General features: G+C 42.7%; 1 protein-coding gene across 1 annotated transcript in view; it reads left to right on the forward strand.

Annotated features, from left to right (window-relative positions):
* The first annotated feature begins 6,444 nt into the window (after positions 1 to 6,444).
* The window catches only part of LOC111982690 (membrane-associated phosphatidylinositol transfer protein 3), a 139,243-nt gene continuing 125,053 nt past the window's right edge, over positions 6,445 to 20,634 (forward strand). The window contains 1 exon segment of the mRNA XM_070434150.1: positions 6,445 to 6,884. Within this exon segment, the coding sequence (XP_070290251.1) occupies positions 6,860 to 6,884 (25 nt within the window). The 5' untranslated portion in view covers positions 6,445 to 6,859.

Consider the following 20,634-nt stretch of genomic DNA (forward strand, 5'->3'; position numbering starts at 1 on the left):
GGGTTATTGCTCGGACACGGACCCTTGGGTTCAGACACGCACGCTCGGTAACCGGCGAGGTGCAACTTGCGAGACGAACGCCACCTCAAGGGAAAGCTCAGTGTGTGCACAAACGTGAGCAGGCTCTCACGAGCGGAGCCACTTGGTAGGACTCCCTGATCGAGGGCTTGCGATCTTATGAGGTGACCCCTTGCGACTTGGGTTTGCGTGAGTTATTACCCCGGGTGGCACTGTGGTAGGGCACGCACCTCAGGGCGAGTGCGGGGAGAAGAACAGTGCGTACAGGGTGGCTTGGAAGACCGACAGGAGGCTTGGTGCGTGGTGCCGGAACTGGAGGTACTGGGGCTGGAGACACGCACCACAGGGAAGTGCGTGGAGGAGGAACAGGGCTCTGGAGACGCACTGGAAGCCTGGTGCGTGGTGTGTAGGCACTGGCTGGTACTGGGCTGAGGCACGCACCTCAAGGGGAGTGCGGGGTGCTGGAACTGGAGGCCTGGTACGTGGCGCCGGCACCGGAGAGCTGGTGCATGGGGCTACCACAGGAGAGCTGGTGCGCTGAGCTGGCACAGAGACGTGCAGGGCTAGGAAGGCGCACAGGAGGCCTGGTGCGTGAGGCTGGCACAGTCTTCACCAGACGGCTAGCCCGCACCTCAGGACGAGTATGGAGAGCTGACTCAGGTGACATCAAATCCCCGACATGTTCCGTCAGGCGGATGTTCGTGCCTCATGCTCCAAACCAGCAAATCCCTCATTCTCTTTCCTCCAATTTCCCCATTAGATCCTTCACAGTCTCTACTTCGCTCACCTCCAATACCGCCCTCACTGGCTCTGGTTCCATCCTTGGCTCCTTACGGTAAGCAGGGGGAGTTGTCTCAAGTCTCCTACTTGACCCAGCTACACACCCCTTTATCCCCCCCCCAATAAATTTTTGGGGAGCCTCTCGGGCTTCCAGCCGCTCTGCCTTGCTAGTTCCTCATAATGCCGCCCCTCTGCTTTTGCTGCCTCCAGCTCTGCTTTAGGGCGGCGACATTCCTCTGGCTCTGCCCAGGGTCCTTTTCCGTCCAGCTCATCCTCCATGTCCACTCCTGAACTCGCTGCTGCTGCTGCTGTCGCTGCTGCCCGTTGCTACGCTGCTTGGTCCGAGATTGGTGGGTGGTTTTGTAACGGCAGCCTTCCTTCTCTTCAAGAGAAGAGGAGGTGTAGCAGGGATCGGACCAACACGCAGCGTAGCCAGTGCTCAACATGTTTAATTAAATGATAAACAGAGAACACTTACAAATACAAAATAACAAAAAGTGGCAAACCGATACAGTCCTAGCTGGTGCAGAGAAAACACAGAGACAGGAAACAACCACCCACAATCCCCAACACAAAACAAGCCACCTATATATGATTCCCAATCAGAGACAACACAAAACATCTGCCTCTGATTGAGAACCATATTAGGCCAAACATAGAAACGGACAAACAAGACACACAACATAGAATGCCCACCCAGCTCACGTCCTGACCAACACTAAAACAAGCAAAACACATAAGAACTATGGTCAGAACGTGACACAGGTTCAATTCTGTAATTCTTCCAGAGGGATGGGTGAATTTCACTGGGAAAGTTGGTTTTGATAAGCTCAGAGAGAACATTACTACATTACAGAGGGTCTCCTCTCTTTCCATATATAAACCTCTCCCACAGGATTACTCACGCTTTCCATTTCCACATTGAAACATGGATTAAATTAATTGTTTGGTGAATTAATACAGCAAGCCAAGGGCACCATTCATTGCTTAATAGGAAATCCGGATAGCATATTGCATTCATTGAAATTGTGTGATTGACTTGCCATGGCATGCACCAAATACTGTATGTTTGCCAAATGAGTGATTTCAATTCAATAAGAATGCATATATCATGAGTGCACATTGGATGAGGGAGCCTTTACTGGTGTGGCGGATGTTCTCAGGCCCTGGAGAGAGACTTGAAAGCAGCTGTGAAGGAGGAGAGAGACACATCCAGATGTTGAGTTGGCCCCGAGTGGAACTGACTGTGACAGGGGACAGAGAGTGACTGAGTGAATTAGCTCACTCTGAATCAGACCCTCTTTCTCTCCGCCAACTGTGTTTTGTGTGGGTGTCAGAATACATGCAGGTTTACACAGGCTTATGCACGTACACATGACTCACTCTCACAGTTCTGTTTCGTCACAGAGTTCGGCACAAATTGGAATCTAGGAGCCATCGCACCCTTATAATAGGAGTTTTTGAATTGAAGAATACTTGAAATTGAAAAATATATTGTTTGTCTGTGAGAGTCAGGGTGGCTAATTTCAAATTATTTTTCATTTTCATGGTGCTGAATGCTGTCTATTGATACCTAGGTTTTGAATGTGTCACCTCCCGCCCCAGACAGCCAACACAGACTCAACACAGAAATGTATTTTCAACACAATTAACAAACAGAACAACAAGATCTGTCTATGATCTATTCTGATCTGTTTTGCACATAACACAGAACACAATGACATTGGTTTTGTGGTGCTTTGATATATTTATTTTTGTGATGTTTTATGACACATTCATAGCAGACTGTTTGATACTGATGCCCAAAGTTTATTTTGTAATGCCTTTTTTCTGGTACAATATGTAAAGATTGTTTTATTTTGTCAAAATGAGGTATTGATAACCTTGATAATCTTAATGATATTAGTATTATAACATCATTTAAAAAAAATGAGATGTATCTTGCTTTATCAATACAGCCATCAGATAGAGAGCTGTGTCTCCTTTTCCACTGTTCTAATGGCGAAAAGGGCCTGTCCCTACAGTATGTTAGCCAGCATAATTATCCTTGTCAAAGACAGAATTCATGTGACCGTGAGTATTGACTAGTAGTCATGGTAATATGAATTATGTGGTACACACAGTGACGTATTTTGAGGCAACGATGCCCATTCAGGCTGGATAGAATAATTTTAGGTTTCACTCAGAGACAGTTCAGCTAATGGCTGGCACTTTTCACAATTCTTAGAAAATTGGATATGATCTTCAACCAAGTGAGACAAATCTTCTCTCTATAGTACCCACATGGACATATTTAGCTATTTACAGAACCAGTGATATTCTCCTTCTCTGAACAACTACTGAAGAGATTGTAGTAGTTAGATCCATGCTCTGGGTGTGGATATGAGAGAGGAATGCAGCTGCTCCAGTTAAGAAATTGATCCGTACAGTATGTGCCCTCCCTGGGCAGTAATCTCCCTGATGTCATCAGATAGTCTGACCTATAAATTCTCTGCTTCAGAAACGAGAGAGAAACAAACTTGTTTCCCCCACAACGCAGTGGGTAATCTTATAGCATTGGCAGCTATCAAATGTGAAACACTTATCCTTGCTGTGTCATGACTCATGGTTAGTAGAATTAAGATGTATTGAAAGCTAAGTCTTATTGTGTGTCCAGAGTCTTATTTCAGACTTGAGGTGCAAAGTTCATTGTTGTTAGTAGACGATCTGCACATGGGGTCATCTCTTGGCTGCTTTTCTGCTAGAACCCACTGGCCCTCACTCTGAAGCAGCCCCATGTCTCTTATGACAGACTGGTACATACATGGAACAAATCCAGTAGTGCAGAAAGACAATTGGTTCTGAGTGCTGAGATCAGGTGCTTTCTCAGGTATCTGAATGCGTGGATATGCACTGAGTGTACATAACATTAGGAACAGCTTCCTAATATTGAGTTGCACTCCTTTTGCCCTCAGAACAGTCTCAATTCGTTGGAGCATATACTGTACAAGGTGGTGAAAGTGTTCCACAGGGATGCTGGCCCATGCTGACTCCATTGCTTCCCACAATTGTGCCAAGTTGGCTGGATGTCCTTTGGGTGGTGGACCATTCTTGAACTGTTGAGCGGGAAAAACCCAGCAGCATTGCAGTTCTTGACATACCTAAACTGGTGCGCCTGGCACCTACTACCATACCCTGTTCAAAGGCGTTAACCCTCTGAATGGCACACATAGACAATCCATTTCTCAGTTGTCTAGAGGCTTAAAAAACCTTCTTTAACCTGTCTCCTGCCCTTCATCTACACTGAATGAAGTGGATTTAACAGGTTCATCAATAAGGGATCATAGCTTTCATCTGGATTCACCTGGTCAGTCTATGTCATGGAAAGGTGTTCCTAATGTTTTGTACGCTCAATGTATACTACATGACCAAAAGTATGTGGACACCTGCTCGCCGAACATCTCATTCCAAAATCATGGCCATTAATATGGAGTTGGTCCCCACCTTTGCTGCTATAACAGCCTCCACTCTTCTGGGAATTCTTTCCACGAGATGTTGAGACATTGCTGCAGGGACTTGCTTCCATTCAGCCATAAGAGCATTAGTGAGGTTAGGCACTGATGTTGGGCAATTAATGTTATCATGTATTTATATTTGTTTTTGAATTAACTGTTTTTTTATGATTGTGGGGGAGGGGGGGGGGGGGCAGCTCAAAGTAGAGCCTGCTGTAGACTTGGCACACTGCCTTGGCATAGGATGAGATTGCTTCTAAAGAAAAAAGTTATTCTGCCTAAATTGAATGACCTTTTTTTTCTTGTGAGTGAGGCCATTGGGTGTAATCAATGCTATCTCTCGCTGTCTTCCTGGCCCTGCAGGCTGTTTTCTTTCACTCTCCTGCTAGAATCACAATACAGTGTCTTGAGCCAGAAGTATTTTGTCATTGGTCATCCTGACTGGTTCAAATAGCCTGGGCCCTCATGGGGTTGGGTAATATAGTGTGTCTGTGGCCAGGCCAGTACTCAGAATGGAGGGAGATGGCTCAGCCTCAGGCATTTGGCTCCATCGATAGTCATTAAATGGCACCAGGGTGCAGAGCTGCAGATAGAGTGATGTTGGTGCTGCTCTGATCCCACGCTATGACCTGTTCTGTGGTCATGTGCTAGCTAGAGGATAGAACGAGGGTATAACTATATATATATATACTATATAACAACAGACAATCACTGCTCTCCCATGTTTCCCTCTGCGCTTGGTAGATGGTTCAGGTTGGGAATCTACAATGAGTTTTTCAGGTTGTAATCAGGTTGGGAATCTACAATGAGATTTTCAGGTTGGGAATCTACTTTGGGTTTTTGTGTTATAGTACAATATCTTGTTTTCTGTTGAAAGGGTTGGGAACATGGGTGTCCTTTGGTAATACGATTTCTATACATGTAGGGGTGAATATGATACTATGTTTATCTGAATGGGCTCTTCACATATAGACAGCAGGTGTCATAGTTTCAGCATATTCAAAATGGTCTATTCTAAATGAATAGATTTGGTTTGACAGATATAATAATTTAGATCACTGTCATATCTATCAAATAATGAGATATATTCATTTAGATCACTGTCATATCTCATTATTTGATAGATATGACAGTGATCTAAATTAATATAGCGTATTGTTTGATAGATGTGTTTGCCTGTTGTGAGAGTTAGCCCATGTTTTTTGACAATGTCAGAGCAGGGAAATCTATAAAACATCATAGATTAGGCACTGAATGTCTGAAGCAAGCCAGCCAGCCTTACTCCCCTGTGCTGTGTTTCTACACTTCACATACAATAGGCTACATCCCTAACGGTAATGCATCCATTAACTTATCTGATTATCCATGTGTCTAATAACAGTTTGACAGAATCCGAAATGGCACCCTTTGCCCTTATAGTGCACTACTTTTGACCAGACGAGAGCAAAATTGCACTATGGTGCACTTTGTAGGGAATAGGGTGCCATTTGGGACTCAGCCTACATCCCTCACCATGCAGGCCATTAATGCATGCATCTGATCCATGTGGCTAATAACAGTTTCTCTCAAAAGCAACAGTCCACAAACTGTTACAAAGCCTAAGATGTGATGTGAGCCGTCTGTGGACCATGAGGAATGTGCTGTGATGCTATGCTGTTGAACTCTGGTTCCAGTATGTTTTATAGCTGGGTCACTGACCTAACATTGTGGAGGAGCCAAGGCTGCAGGAAATAAAGCTAGCGTGATGACAAGGTGAGATTCGGTCCTTGCCCTTTAGGCCCCAATCTGTGGCTCGGAGACAGTCATTATCATCATCATGTCTTTTAGGTCAATAAAGAGCCTTTGTCAAGCTATTTGTCATGTCTGCTGCGTGCAGCATACTTATGGTTCAACATACTGAAACATTAACCTCAGTCTGTTGTTTATAGGCTTATAGGTTATCTTATCTTTATTATTTTACTCTACAATCATAACAGTTGTAACTACCTAATTGAATAGGCAGGAGTGCGATTTTGTAGATGTGTCGTTTTCCAATTGGGCTATATTTATTTCTAGACCTCACGCCAACTAGACCTCACGTCAATGGTTAGAAATGCATCCCATGCAATTCAGTTTGCATCAATGTGTCACTGTCGACTAATTTATCTTATTGGAATCCCAACTGCAGGCGGCAGAGCCAATTCATACAACGGACGCCCTTGGGTGGCACACCAGCGAGCCACTGGAGGCAGTCTAACACTGGTCCTTGAAACAGTTCTACTGATGTGACGGTAGTGGGGGGGGGAGGGCAGTAGCAAAGTCTGCACAGATACAAAAACTGAAAGTGTGTTCAGTACAAGAGGCAGATCCACTGGATGTGGGTCTTGTCACTGATGAGCCAGAGGATCTCAGCTGCAGAATTCAAGACGAGAGAAAAAGCGCATCCTCACTGCCTCAGGGCTACCTATCTTCTGCCTGGCTGGCGTCAAGGTGCGGAGACGAGGGAGGGAGCGCCCACTCGGTTAAAACTATCTGACAAAATTACACCCCGGTGACTCCGCACCTACCTTGGTAGAGACACAGAGGTTGGGATGGCGAAGGAAACGAGAGGGAAAGGTAAGGTGCTCGGTTCAATATTTTGTATATAGCCTACCACGTCTCCTCCGGTGTCAAAGCTTATGAGGTTATCAGGTCGCATAAGTCAACGTCTCAACCTAAATCATGTAAAACGATGCATGCGCGCAATAGCCCGCTGGCTCTTGCCAATCTGTTGGAATGCGTGATGTTACCGTTCAGTAGTCTATCCGAATAAAAAGCAACCCGTGTCCTCTGAGATGTTTGTCAAACGGTGTGACGTGTTTTGTCGATGTTGTCTGAGTACGTTTATTGTAAATTATTTTGACAAATTTAAGGTGTGATACGGTCATCCTGACCATTAATTAACGACGGGAAAAAGCGCGCGCCAAACTTAGATTTGGGCCTCGTTAATCACATATATTGAGCATATTAAATTATTTGGGTAAACCCTTTTTAGTTCCTGAGAGACTCAAACGCTCATCAATCTTTGTTGACAAGCACGCATTCAAGGAAAATTACATTGTTAGTGGATAGGCTATTATTAGTAGGCTATTAGTTTGACTATTGTTGTCCACACAAATATTTAACCGTATGAATTTGTGTATTATAAAAGTAAAACTGGACTTTCCAGAAGTAAAACGACACACGAGTTGATACGCAGGTCGACGTTTATTGTCATTAGTCTTGTCCTGGAGGCAGAACTGAGCGAGTTCCTCTTAGATAGGCCAGCTGCAAAGTCAAAATGGGCTATATTGTAAAAATGTATGAAAACAAAAAAATTGCCTTTTGGGCTTATTTTAAGGTTAGGCGTTAGTGTTAGCATTGTGGTTAGGGTTATGTTTAAAATTAGATTCTATGACTTTATGGTTGTGCCAGCTAGTGACCACTGCAGAGCTGCCTCCAGAACAAGATTCATTATGAAAAACGCTAACATGCAGGTGATACAGTTAAATTAATGTTGTAATGAAGGTGTTATAACTGTTTTAACTGCAGTTTCATTATATCTGATTGATATCCAGTTGATCACCATGGGGTTCAATAACTTACTGACAGGGGCGGACTGGGACCAGACATCGACCCTGGCATCGACCCTGCCAGATGGCCAGTCCACCCCTGCTTACTAAAACACCAATGCACACATTGATACAATTGAAATGAATACAGTGTATCAAGGCCACTATATAGCATTCCCCAGGGAGATGTGTTCTGTTGATTATGGAAATTGATAGTCTATTCTTCATGATTCAGTGCATTTAATCACTACTGTGATTATTATTATTTGACCATGCTGGTCATTTATGAACATTTGAACATCTTGGCCATGTTCTGTTATGATCTCCACCCGGCACAGCCAGAAGAGGACTGGCCACCCCTCATAGCCTGGTTCCTCTCTAGGTTTCTTCCTAGGTTTTGGCCTTTCTAGGGAGTTTTTCCTAGCCACCGTGCTTCTACACCTGCATTGCTTGCTGTTTGGGGTTTTAGGCTGGGTTTCTGTACAGCACTTTGAGATATCAGCTGATGTACAAAGGGCTATATAAATACATTTGATTTGATTTAATGAAATATGAAAAGTTCAGTGTAGACTACATTTGGTTCACCTTTATAATGAAATTCAGTATTCCACCTTCTAAATCACCTTCCATAAGACCTTGATAAGTCTTATGGTAGGTGAGGAAGAAGGTGGCAAGGGGGAATGGAAGGTGATTGAGATGGTGGAATCCTAAGTAAATGTTGCTGTTGAATGAATGTTTTTAGGTATACACAATAAAGTGTCTTGAAAACATTGACTATGTGTGAAATACTTGGGCCCATCTTTGGTCTAATGAATTTAATTAGATAACGATCGCATGACAGATTGTGTGCTTTCCAGTGCTATAGTGACTTCCTCAACAACAACACATGAAGCAATGGGCTTTGGACAGCATGGGTGTGTGTCACAAAAGGCACCCAATTCCCTAAATAGTGCACTACGTTTGACCAGGGCCACTGGGGATCTGGTCAAAAGTAGTACACTATGTAAGGAATATAGGGTGCCATTTGGGATGTAGACCCTGTCTGATTTTGTCCAACTTTCCTGAAAGTAGAGTGATAAAAGATTGATGAGCAACTGGTGAGTTTTCTTTAGAGTGACCCAGTCAGACCCATCCTAGTTTTGTATTCATCATAACGCTTTCTCTAATGGCGTTAGCTATGCTTTTTGAATTGATTTAATATTTCATGACTGTTCCATTATATATTTAACCTTGACTCGACTCTGGAGACGTGACGTAAATTGGTCATATTTGTGAGCTGAATGATAATAAAATACCCATTGTAGGCCGTTATTATCCAGTTTCAGTCAGTCAAGCAGTATTCAAATTATGCATGACTCTTGGTGGTGCCCAATGTCTCTTTTCGCAGTGCCCAACAATTATGATTTTGTTATAGGGTGCAATAATTTGTTATGGAGGTAATTAAAACCATGAAGTCAAGGTCACATAAGTTATTGAGGTTAGTCTAATTTGTCTTATACAGTCACTGCTGGTTCTCTGATGATTGGACCATAATCTCAGGAACTGAACACCAGAGACATAATTAAATTGCATAAAATAAGGCCAAGTTATGGTCTTACCACTTAGTCTCGTTCACCCAGCCGGCTCTCTCTCGCATTTGAGCCTGAGGATGAGGTTACTTTTTACCAGGCTTTCCAATAATGTAATTTAAAAACTATAAAACTGAAATTAGTTTTATAATGAAAACAATACAATTTTAAGAATCTCCCTCACCACCTGCCTTACAGGAGGGAGGCTAATGTCCTACCTGGCGGGTACAATAAGTACACAACAGCTATGTGATGTTATCCTATAAATACCAACAACAACAAAACATGTAGGGAGACTACCCAATGCACTTGAATAAAACATTTTGCTAGAGTAACATGCGCTGCTGACTGAAATACAGTGGGTGTGTCCCAAATGACTCTATTCCCTTTATAGTGCACTACCTTTGACCAGGGCTCTGACCAAAATAATAGGGTGCCATTTGGGACACACAGTGGCAGTATGTTTTGAACCAGCCCAGGTGTTAGGAGAGGGAGCTCAGCTTTGTATAGTAGAAACCTATCCAGATCACATGCCAGCCATGTCGCAATTGCGTCTGCTAATTTACTGATTCAGCTCAATTAGCAGTTGATTCAATGAGTAAAGAGAGATGCAACAGAAGGGAGAGAGACAGATAGAGAGACAGACATAGAGAGAGACAGACAGATAGATTATTTCAAGAGCTCATGACCCACTGGGCAAAAACGTATTGATTCGACGTTGTTGCCACGTCATTTCAACAACGAAAAATCTATGTGATGTTGTTGCATCAACGTGGAAAACTGATTGAATTTGCAACAAGCCATCAACGTAATGGAATTTAGTTTTTTTTCACACAACTTTTAACCTAAATCCAATGACATGGTGAAATGTTTTGTTGATTTTGTGTTTAATTGACTGGTTGACAACACAACCAAAATTAAATCAAAACTAGACGTTGAAATGACGTTTGTGCCCAGTGGGAAACTTGTTCTTAGAGGGTTAATAGAGTCCTCAGTACATTGTAGCAGGAAGCTTTTCACTCTGTCACCAGTTGTGCAGTGCAGATTATTCATGATATGCTGTAATATGATTGAGAGGAAAGCATTGCTCCCCAGTTTATAATCGACAATAGATTTCCTTGAAACTAACAGACTAATTGAATTGTAAGTAGCTGTAACTGCAGTCCTTTTTTCAGTTTGTCATAATAGTCACAATATGATGTGAGTGATTATCCCTCGCTGAGCTAATGGCAAATCTATGGCCACAGCCATCATTCCAGCCATGGTCGCTGTTCTGCTCATGAAGATCATTTGAACCCTGCAATGCTTGAACACACTGGTACAAGATTGATGGCAAACTGCAATATGTATAAGGGTTACTGTTCCTACTTCCATATCTCCATGATCTGTTTTCTTTCAATATTGTTGCACCTTTGACTGTAGTGTGTAATCTCTGTGTCATTGTGGTTTGTAGATAGGACATTTTTTCTCCTTTTACTTTCTTTACAGGAGAACAACTTGGCCTAGATATAGACTTTATTGTAATCTTTCTTATAATTACACACGTTCTTCTTATCTGCTTCATCATTATTTGAGATCTGCTCTGAGTGGATCTGTAGCTTTTTTTAGTTTGTCTCTAAGGATTCTGCCACATACCCTGTTCCTCTTTTCTCTATAGAAAGTATTTCATTACCAAAAAGCAGCTGGAGTAAGGAAATTGCATTTTTGATAAGAGGAGATGGGAACATCCGTTTTGATTTTAGCAGAGGCTCTACCAAACATGCCATATCATATGTACTTGGAACATGATGATACAGTATTTCTGTTTCAGCTTCTCCTAAAAACATGATCTCCTCATTGAAGTGAAGAACATCAGGGGTTTAGGGGTGACATGCGGTCTTTCACTCTTCAATTTCTACTTGATCAAAACCTTAGGTTGGAGACAGAAGTAGACTTCAGGCATGTACAGTGTCTTTTTAGTTTTTTTTTTGGCTCTGTACTCCAGCATTTTGGATTTGAAATCAAACCCCCAAGCATTTTTTGGGGGGTATGATATTTGTCCGTCTGTAACTTTCTCACTCATCATTATCCACGATTCATTCAGGACTCTCTGTAATTATAGTAGCAGCCACATTAATGTCGTAGTGTTTAGAAACATATTCTATTCTTATTTACAATAAAAGTGACTCCAAAATGTCACAATATATAATTTACCATTCATTTTGTTTGGTTACAGAATAATCTGAAACACAACCAATACAAACAGCAAATGCATCCAACATGTTTGTAGAGTCATCAACATGATGGAATTGTTGCGTGCTAGGAATATGAGACCAAACACTAAAACTTTGACTACTTTAATACAAATGTTGTGTATGTCAGCAATCAAGTTTTCAAGATACAGTTGAAGTCGGCAGGTAGCCTAGTGGTTAGAGCGTTGGACTAGAAACCGAAAGGTTACAAGATTGAATCTCCGAGCTGACAAGGTAAAAATCTGTCGTTCTGCCCCTAAACAAGGCAGTTAACCCACTGATCCTAGGCTGTCATTGAAAATAACAATTTGTTCTTAACTGACTTGCCTAGTTAAATAAAGGTAAAATTAAATTAAAAAGTCGGAAGTTTACATACACTTAGGTTGGAGTCATTAAAACTAGTTTTTCAACCACTCCACAAATTTCTTGTTAACAAACTATAGTTTTGGCAGGTTGGTTAGGACATCTACTTTGTGCATGACACAAGTCATTTTTCCAACAATTGTTTACAGGCAGATTATTTCATTTTATAATTCACTGTATCACAATTCCAGTGGGTCAGACGTTTACATACACTAAGTTGACTGTGCCTTTAAACAGCTTGGAAAACTCCAGAAAATGATGTCATGGCTTTAGAAGCTTCTGATAGGCTAATTGACATAATTTGAGTCAATTGGAGGTGTATCTGTGGATGTATTTCAAGGCCTACCTTCAAACTTGTATGCCTCCACAAGTCTGGTTCATCCTTGGGAACAATTTCCAAACGCCTGAAGGTACCACGTTCATCTATACAAACAATAGTACGCAAGTATAAACACCATGGGACCACGCAGCCGTCATACCGCTCAGGAAGGAGACACGTTCTGTCTTCTAGAGATGAACGTACTTTAGTGCTAAAAGTGCAAATCAATCTCAGAACAACAGCAAAGGACCTTGTGAAGATGCTGGAGGAAACAGGTACAAAAGTATCTATATCCACAGTAAAACGAGTCCTATATCGACATAACCTGAAAGGCCGCTCAGCAAGGAAGAAGCCACTGCTCTAAAACCGCCATAAAAAAGCCAGACTACGGTTTGCAAATGCACTTGGGGACAAAGATCGTACTTTTTGGAGAAATGTCCTCTGGTCTGATGAAACAAAAATAGAACTGTTTGGCCATCATGACCATCGTTATGTTTGGAGGAGAAAGGGGGAGGCCTGCAAGCCGAAGAACACCATCCCAACCGTGAAGCATGGGGGTGGCAGCATCATGTTGTGTGGGTGCTTTGCTGCAGGAGGGACTGGTGCACTTCACAAAATAGATGGCATCATGAGGTAGGAAAATTATGTGGATATATTGAAGCAACATCTCAAGACATCAGTCAGGAAGTTAAAGCTTGGTCACAAATGGGTCTTCCAAATGGACAATGACCCCAAGCATACTTCAAAAGTTGTGGCAAAATGGCTAAGGACAAAAAAGTCAAGGTATTGGAGTGGCCATCACAAAGCCCTGACCTCAATCCTATAGAACATTTGTGGGCAGAACTGAAAAAGCGTGTGCGAGCAAGGAGGCCTACAAACCTGACTCAGTTACACCAGCTCAGTCAGGAGGAATCGGCCAAAATTCCCACAACTTGTTGTGGGAAGCTTGTGGAAGGCTACCCGAAATGTTTGAACCAAGTTAAGCAATTTAAAGGCAATGCTATCAAATACTAATTGAGTGTATGTAATCTTCTGACCCACTGGGAATGTGATGAAATAAATAAAAGCTGAAATAAATCATTCTCTCTACTATTATTCTAATATTTCACATTCTTAAAATAAATTTGTTATCCTAACTGACCTAAGACAGGGAATTTTTACTAGGATTAAATGTCAGGAATTGGGAAAAACTGAGTTTAATTGTATTTGCCTAAGGTGTATGTAAACTTCCGACTTCAACTGTATATAACTTTCAAAATATATCAATACAGCCGGTATGATGCATTTTGCCGTATTTCTGTATTTTGAAAGTCATATATCTTCAAATCTTGATTGCTCACATGCAACATTTTTTAAGACAATATCAACAATGGGCAAATTAAACTAATACCTAAAGATAGTTTTTCAAAAAAAATCAGATGTTATTTGTCACATGTGCCCAATACAACAGGTGTAGACTTCACAGTGAATGCTTACTCACAAGCCCTTAACCAACAATGCAGTTTAAGAAAAATACCCCCCAAAAAGTTAGAAATAAAAGTAAGAAATAATAAAATAGCAGCAGTAAAATAACAATAGTGAAGCTATATATAGGGGGTACCGGTACAGAGTAGGTAGAGTTATTAAAGTGACTCTGAATAGATAATAACAGAGAGTAGCAGTAGCGTAAAAAAAGGTGTGGGGGGGGGCGTGTAAATAGTCTGGGTAGCCATTTGATTCGATGTTCAGGAGTCTTATGGCTTGGGTGTAGAAGCTGTTTAGAAGCCTCTTGGACCTAGACATGGAGCTTCGGTACCGCTTGCCATGTTAGTTTGTTGGTGATGTGGATGCCAAGGAACTTGAAGCTCTCAACCTGCTCCACCTCAGCTCCGTCGATGAGAATGGGGGCGTGCTTGGTCCTCTTTTCCACTCGGTCCTCTTCTCCACAATCATCTCCTTTGTCTTGATCACGTTGAGGGAGAGGTTGTTGTCCTTGCACCACACGGTCAGGTCTCTGACCTCCTCCCTATAGGCTGTCTTGTCGTTGTCGGTGATCGGGCCTACCACTGTTGTGTCATCATCAAACTTAATATTGGTGTTGGAGTCGTGCCTGGTCGTGCAGTCATGAGTGAACAGGGAGTACAGGAGGGGACTGAGCGCGCACCCCTGAGGGCCCCCCGTGTTGAGGATCAGCGTGGCGGATGTGTTGTTACCTACCCTTACCACCTGGGGGCGGCCCGTCAGGAAATCCAGGATCCATTTGCAGAGGGAGGTGTTCAGTCCCAGGGTCCTTAGCTTAGTGATGGGCTTTGAGGGCATTATGGTGTTGAACGCTGTAGTCAATGAATAGCATTCTCACATAGGTGTTCCTTTTGTCCAGGTGTGAAAGGGCAGTGTGGAGTGCAATAGAGATTGCATTATCTGTGGATCTGTTGGGGCGGTATGCAAATTGGAGTGGGTTTAGGGTTTCTGGGATAATGTTGTTGATGTGAGCCATAACCAGCCTTTCAAAGCACTTCATGGCTACAGACGTGAGTGCTACGGGTCGGTAGTCATTTAGGCAGGTTACCTTAGTGTTCTTGGTCACAGGCACTATGGTGGTCTGCTTGAAACATGTTGGGATTACAGACTCAGACAGGGAGAGGCTGAAAATTTCAGTGAAGACACTTGCCAGTTGGTCCGCGCATGCTCGCAGTACACGTCCTGGTAATCCGTCTGACCCTGCGACCTTGTGAATGTTGAAAAGGTCTTACTCACACCTGTTTAAAGGTCTTACTCACATCGGCTGCGGAGAGCGTGATCACACAGTCGTCCAGAACAGCTGATGCTCTCATGAATGTTTCAGTGTTACTTGCCTCGAAGCGAACATAGAAGTAATTTAGCTCGTCTGGTAGGCTTGTGTCACTGGGCAGCTCTCGGCTGTGCTTCCCTTTGTAGTCTGTAATAGTTTTCAAGCCCTGCCACATCCGACGAGTGTTGGAACCGGTGTAGTACGATTCGATCTTAGTCCGGTATTGATGCTTTGCCTGTTTGATGGTTCGTTGGAGGCCATAGCGGGATTTCTTATAAGCTTCTGGGTTATAGTCCTGCTCCTTGAAAGCGGCAGCTCTACCCTTTAGCTCAGTGTGGATGTTGCCTGTAATCCATAGCTTCTGGTTGGGGTATGTACGTACAGTCACTGRGGGGACGACGTCACCGATGCACTTATTGATGAAGCCAGTGACTGATGTGGTGTACTCCTCAATGCCATCGGAAGAATCCCGGAACATATTTCAGTCTGTGCTAGCAAAACAGTCCTGCAGCTTAGCATCTGCTTCATCTGACCACTTTTTTATTCACAGAGTCACTGGTGCTTCCTACTTTAGTTTTTGCTTGTAAGCAGGAATCAGGAGGATAGAATTATGGTCAGATTTGCCAAATGGAGGGCAAGGGAGAGCTTTGTACCAATCTCTTTGTGTGCTCTGCATGCATTTTTGGTGGAATTTTCTTTGATAGGCGAAATCTATTGTATTTCAAAAGTGATATTGTAAATTGAACTGGTCACTGTTGAATTGTTTACATTTTCATTTGATTATTATGTCTGGATCTCAAAGGCTTTTGTCAGTCTGCAGACAAATAAGCACAGAGACAACAGACAGTCCTTGTCATCTGTGATTCCTGTTTGTAACACTACTCAGAATAACCATTTCACTATTAAAGTGAAAGTTAAAGAGGAGAGATGGTGATTATCACAGATACAGTATGAGGGTTGAGCAGACAAGCAGCTTTGTCCTCAGAATTCATTTGAAAAAGTAAGCAGTGCAATCAATAACCCAGACAAACACATTCCCTAGACAACATTGTTTTCTGCATTAATGGCTTCGGCTGGCATTGTACCTGTAATGGTCTGAGTTTCGTTCCTTCATTTATTTTCAAGCATACTAAACATAATGAACTCTGCTTGTTGATAAGTTCAAAATTGACTGCTGTAGAATAATACTCAAGACCAATGATTGCGGTTTAATAAATGTATGTAGATAGTTTTTGTAATTCTTCTCTGGCAGCTTTGCTGTGTGATGGGCTGAATGATATTAATGAGATCCCTCTGTTTTCAGTTTCTCAAACAGCTACCAGCTGCCACCTGACTGGCTGATAGGTAACTGAAACAAGGAAGAAAATGCAGCCTCGTTATTCTTTCTTTTAAGTTTGGACTACGTTTGAAACTAAGACGCAAGGAAAGTAAATGACTATTAAATGACCCTGCACTGCTGTGCTTATGACCATCAACATTAGGCAAGCTTTTGGTGTTGTCGGCTATTGTCGGCGCACCTCTTGCAGCTGATCAATTGATGTTATAAAAATATTTGTATTGTAATTATCTTAATTCCTGGAGCTGGAATCATGTCCTCACTGAGTATAGATTATTTATTTATGTGCAGTTGCTGTAACATGTAACTTGAATTAGTCTCAAATTGGCCAACTCCAATCGGGTTTTTCAGTTTCTGCCCAAATGATTGTGTCCTTCCTAATTTGCACAATGATCGGGATTCAGCACAGAGCTAAAAATAGCCCTGTATGAGAGGAGGCAGTGACAGACAGCAGATACACACTCACTCTCTCTCTCTCAATTCTCAATTTCAATTTAAGGGGTTTATTTTCATGGGAAACATATGTTTACATTGCCTAAGCAAGTGAAATAGAAACAATAAAAAAATAACATTAAATATTACACTCACAAAAGTTCCAAAAGAATAAAGACATTTCAAATGTCATATTATGTCTATATACAGTGTTGTAATGATGTGCAAATAGTTCAAGTACAAAAGGGAAAATAAAAATATATAAATATGGGTTGTATTTACAATGATGTTTGTTCTTCACTGGTTACCCTTTTCTTGTGGCGACAGGTCACAAATCTTGCTGCTGTGATTGTACACTGTGGTATTTTACCCAGTAGATATGGGAGTTTATCAAAATTGGATTTGTTTTCGAATTCTTTGTGGGTCTGTGTAATCTGAGGGAAATATGTGTCTCTAATATGGTCATACATTTGGTAGGAGGTTAGGAAGTGCAGCTCAGTTTTCAACTCATAGCCTGTCTTCTCTTGAGAGCCAGGTCTTCCTTCGGTGGCCTTTCTCAACAGCAAGGCTATGCTCACTGAGTCAAAGATTTCCTTAATTTTGGGTCAGTCACAGTGGTCAGGTATTCTGCCACTGTGGACTCTCTGTTTAGGGCCAAATAGCATTCTAGTTTGCTCAGTTTTATTGTACATTCTAATTATCTTTTTGTTTTCTCATGATTTGGTTGGGTCTAATTGTGTTGCTGTCCTGGACCAGGACCAGCGTGCTTAGGGGACTCATCTCCAGGTTCATTTCTCTGTAGGTGATGGCTTTGTTATCCAAGGTTTGGAAATCACTTCCTTTTAGGTGGTTGTAGAATTTAACCTCTCTTTTCTGGTTTTTGATCATTAGCGGGTGTTGGCCTAATTCTGCTCTGCATGCATTATTTGGTGTTTTACATTGCTCACTGAGGATATTTTTGCAGAATTCTGCATGGAGAATCTTAATTTGGTGTTTGTCCCATTTTGTGAATTCTTCGTTGGTGAGCGGACCCCAGACCTCACAACCATAAAGGGCAATGGGTTCTATAACTGATTCAAGTATTTTTAAGCCAGATCCTAATTGGTATGTCAAATTTTATGTTCCTTTTGATGGCATAGAAGGTCCTTCTTGCCTTGTCTCTCAGCTTGTTCACAGCTTTGTGGAAATTACCTGTAGCGCTGATGTTTAAGCTGAGGTATGTATAGTTTTTTGTGTGCTCTAGGGCAACGGTGTCTAGATGTAATTTGTATTCGTGGTCCTGGCAACTGGACCTTTTTTGGAATACCATTATTTTTGTCTTACTGAGATTTACTGTCTGACAGAATCTGTGCAGAAGATCTAGGTGCTGCTGTAGGCCTTTCTCTCTCTCGCTCTTTCTCATTCCTCAGAGGGAGAGCTCAGTTAGTTTCACAACCCCTCATGTTTGCTAATTCAGTCACTACATTCATTTTTGCCAGATAAATTATAGATATGCCTGGCTGACTTTCTACCGACAAATTACAATGCCAAACACATTTCAGTTTGTGTTACCTTTTTGATAAGTTTTCACAATTATTGTTTCCATGTATTATTTATGTATCTTTTGCAACCTCATGTAAGCCCTCAAATAGCCCTATTGTCCATGGAATATTTGAGCCATGAAGACATTTGTCATTTTCCAATAACTGACGAGTATCATCTAATGTTACAATCTTATGTGTCATAAGTGAAATCTTCGGTTTGGCCTCTATTCGGCAGTGCTGCCAAGCCCTTCACAGGCGTGTGATAATGCATTCAGCCCCTGACCTCACTTATTTATTCAAGCATGCAAAGTAGTGTTAATTAGAATTGAATGGCCGTTTGTCATGAGGGTGCACTGGGTTGGCGAGTGCTGCCTATTTACCTAACCAGGAGCCAGAAGCTGGCTAGTTAGCTGACTGGCTGACTGGCTGGCTGGCTGGCTGGCGGCCGGGTGGGCGAGAGGGAGAGAGGGAGAGGTAGGGAGAAAGGGAGATATTTTAGAGGAAGGGTTTTTATCACTCCCATATTAGTCTCTCTTAAATATCTTCAAAATGACTTCAATATTGACCACAGATTCTGGTGGTTACTTATCGATAAGGGAATATGTTTAGAGTGCTTTAAGATGGCTGTTAAGCCTTTTTGATTACTTCATCGCCTACTTAAACTCAATAATGCCACTCTTTTGGCTATTTCTTTTGTTTAAAAACTACTTGAGCAATTTCTCCTCCCTGTCATTCTTGATGTGCGTCCTCAGAGGAAAACAGTGAAACATCTTAGGTTATCCATCCATGTTGGATTTCTGGTCCATAAACCGGGAACCAACAAGGATCCCGGAACACCACACCAATCACACAAACAACAAATAATACTGATCTGTGTCCCAAATGACCCAGCCTGCATCCCAAATGACCCTGCACTGCATCCCAAATTACACAGGTTGCGTCCCAAATGACACTGTCTGCATCCCAAATGATGAACCTGCAACTGCATCCCAATGACCGCATTTCTGCGTCCAAAATGACGCTCTCGCATGCTTTCTGCATCCCAAATGACCCCTGCTCTGCAGTCCCAAATGACCGCAGTCTGCATCCCCAAATGACCCTGCACTGTCATCCCAATATGATCCTCATGTTCTGCATGTCTCAATGACACAACAGCACTGGCATCCTCGAAAATGACCCAGGATCCTAGCAATTTCCAAATGACCCTACTGCATTCCTGCCAAATGGGACACAGGTTTTGCAGTTCCAAATGACCTGGCACTGGCCATCCCAATGTACCATTCTGGCATCCCACAAAAATTGACCTTGCTCTCTGCATGCCCCAAATGACCAACAGCCCTGCATCTTGGCACACCAGTGACGCGCAGCTGCGGTCCCAATGACCTGCATGGCATCTCCAGAAATGACACAGGTTGGCTCCCAAATGACACTCACTGCAACATTCGGCATCCAAGCCCTACCAATGACCCAGCCTGCACCAATGCGCTCGTCCATACTGCCTATCCAATGACACATGCGTCTTGACCTGTCCCCCATAAATGACTCTGCACTGCATTCCCAAATGACACATTCTCGCAAATAGGCTTCACTAAATGACCCTTCCTCTAATACGCTCCTGCATCCACAAAGACCCCGAGCCTGCATCCCAAATGCCCATTCTGCATCCAAAATGACCCTGCTCTGCATCCAAATGACCCAGGCTGCGTCCCAAATGACCCCAGTCTGCATCCCAAATGACGCCTGCATCCAAATGACCCTGCACTGCATCCCAAATGAACACAGGTTGCGTCCCAAATGACCCAGGCTGCATCCAAATGACCCAGCCTGTGTCCCAAATCCATTAGGGGTTACGTGTTCCCAGCCACACCTCGTCCTCCCCAGACCTCAGCAACTTTGCGCACTGGAAGCAACGTTAAGAGGAAAGAAGAAAAACAAGACCAGAGGGGAACAGACAGGAGCGACAGAACAGGACAATAACCAAACAAATAACAACGGTCAGTCATGTAGACATTCAGGAATAGGGCACACGAGAAGCCTGTCAGGCAACGCAAGAGCTTCACATTGTCAGAATAAACAGAGAACTGAACTACAAAGGGAACAAAAAAACGAAGTAGTCTCAAGGAGGTCCTATCTCTCAATCAATCCAACATCAATACACAACGAGTGCAGTGCAAACTGATTTAGAGGCTGGTGATTTCGTTATAAACAGAGGGGTTTTGAATAAATTTTCTTGT

This window comes from Salvelinus sp. IW2-2015, linkage group LG22, assembly GCF_002910315.2.
Source record: "Salvelinus sp. IW2-2015 linkage group LG22, ASM291031v2, whole genome shotgun sequence".
NCBI lineage: Eukaryota > Metazoa > Chordata > Actinopteri > Salmoniformes > Salmonidae > Salvelinus > Salvelinus sp. IW2-2015.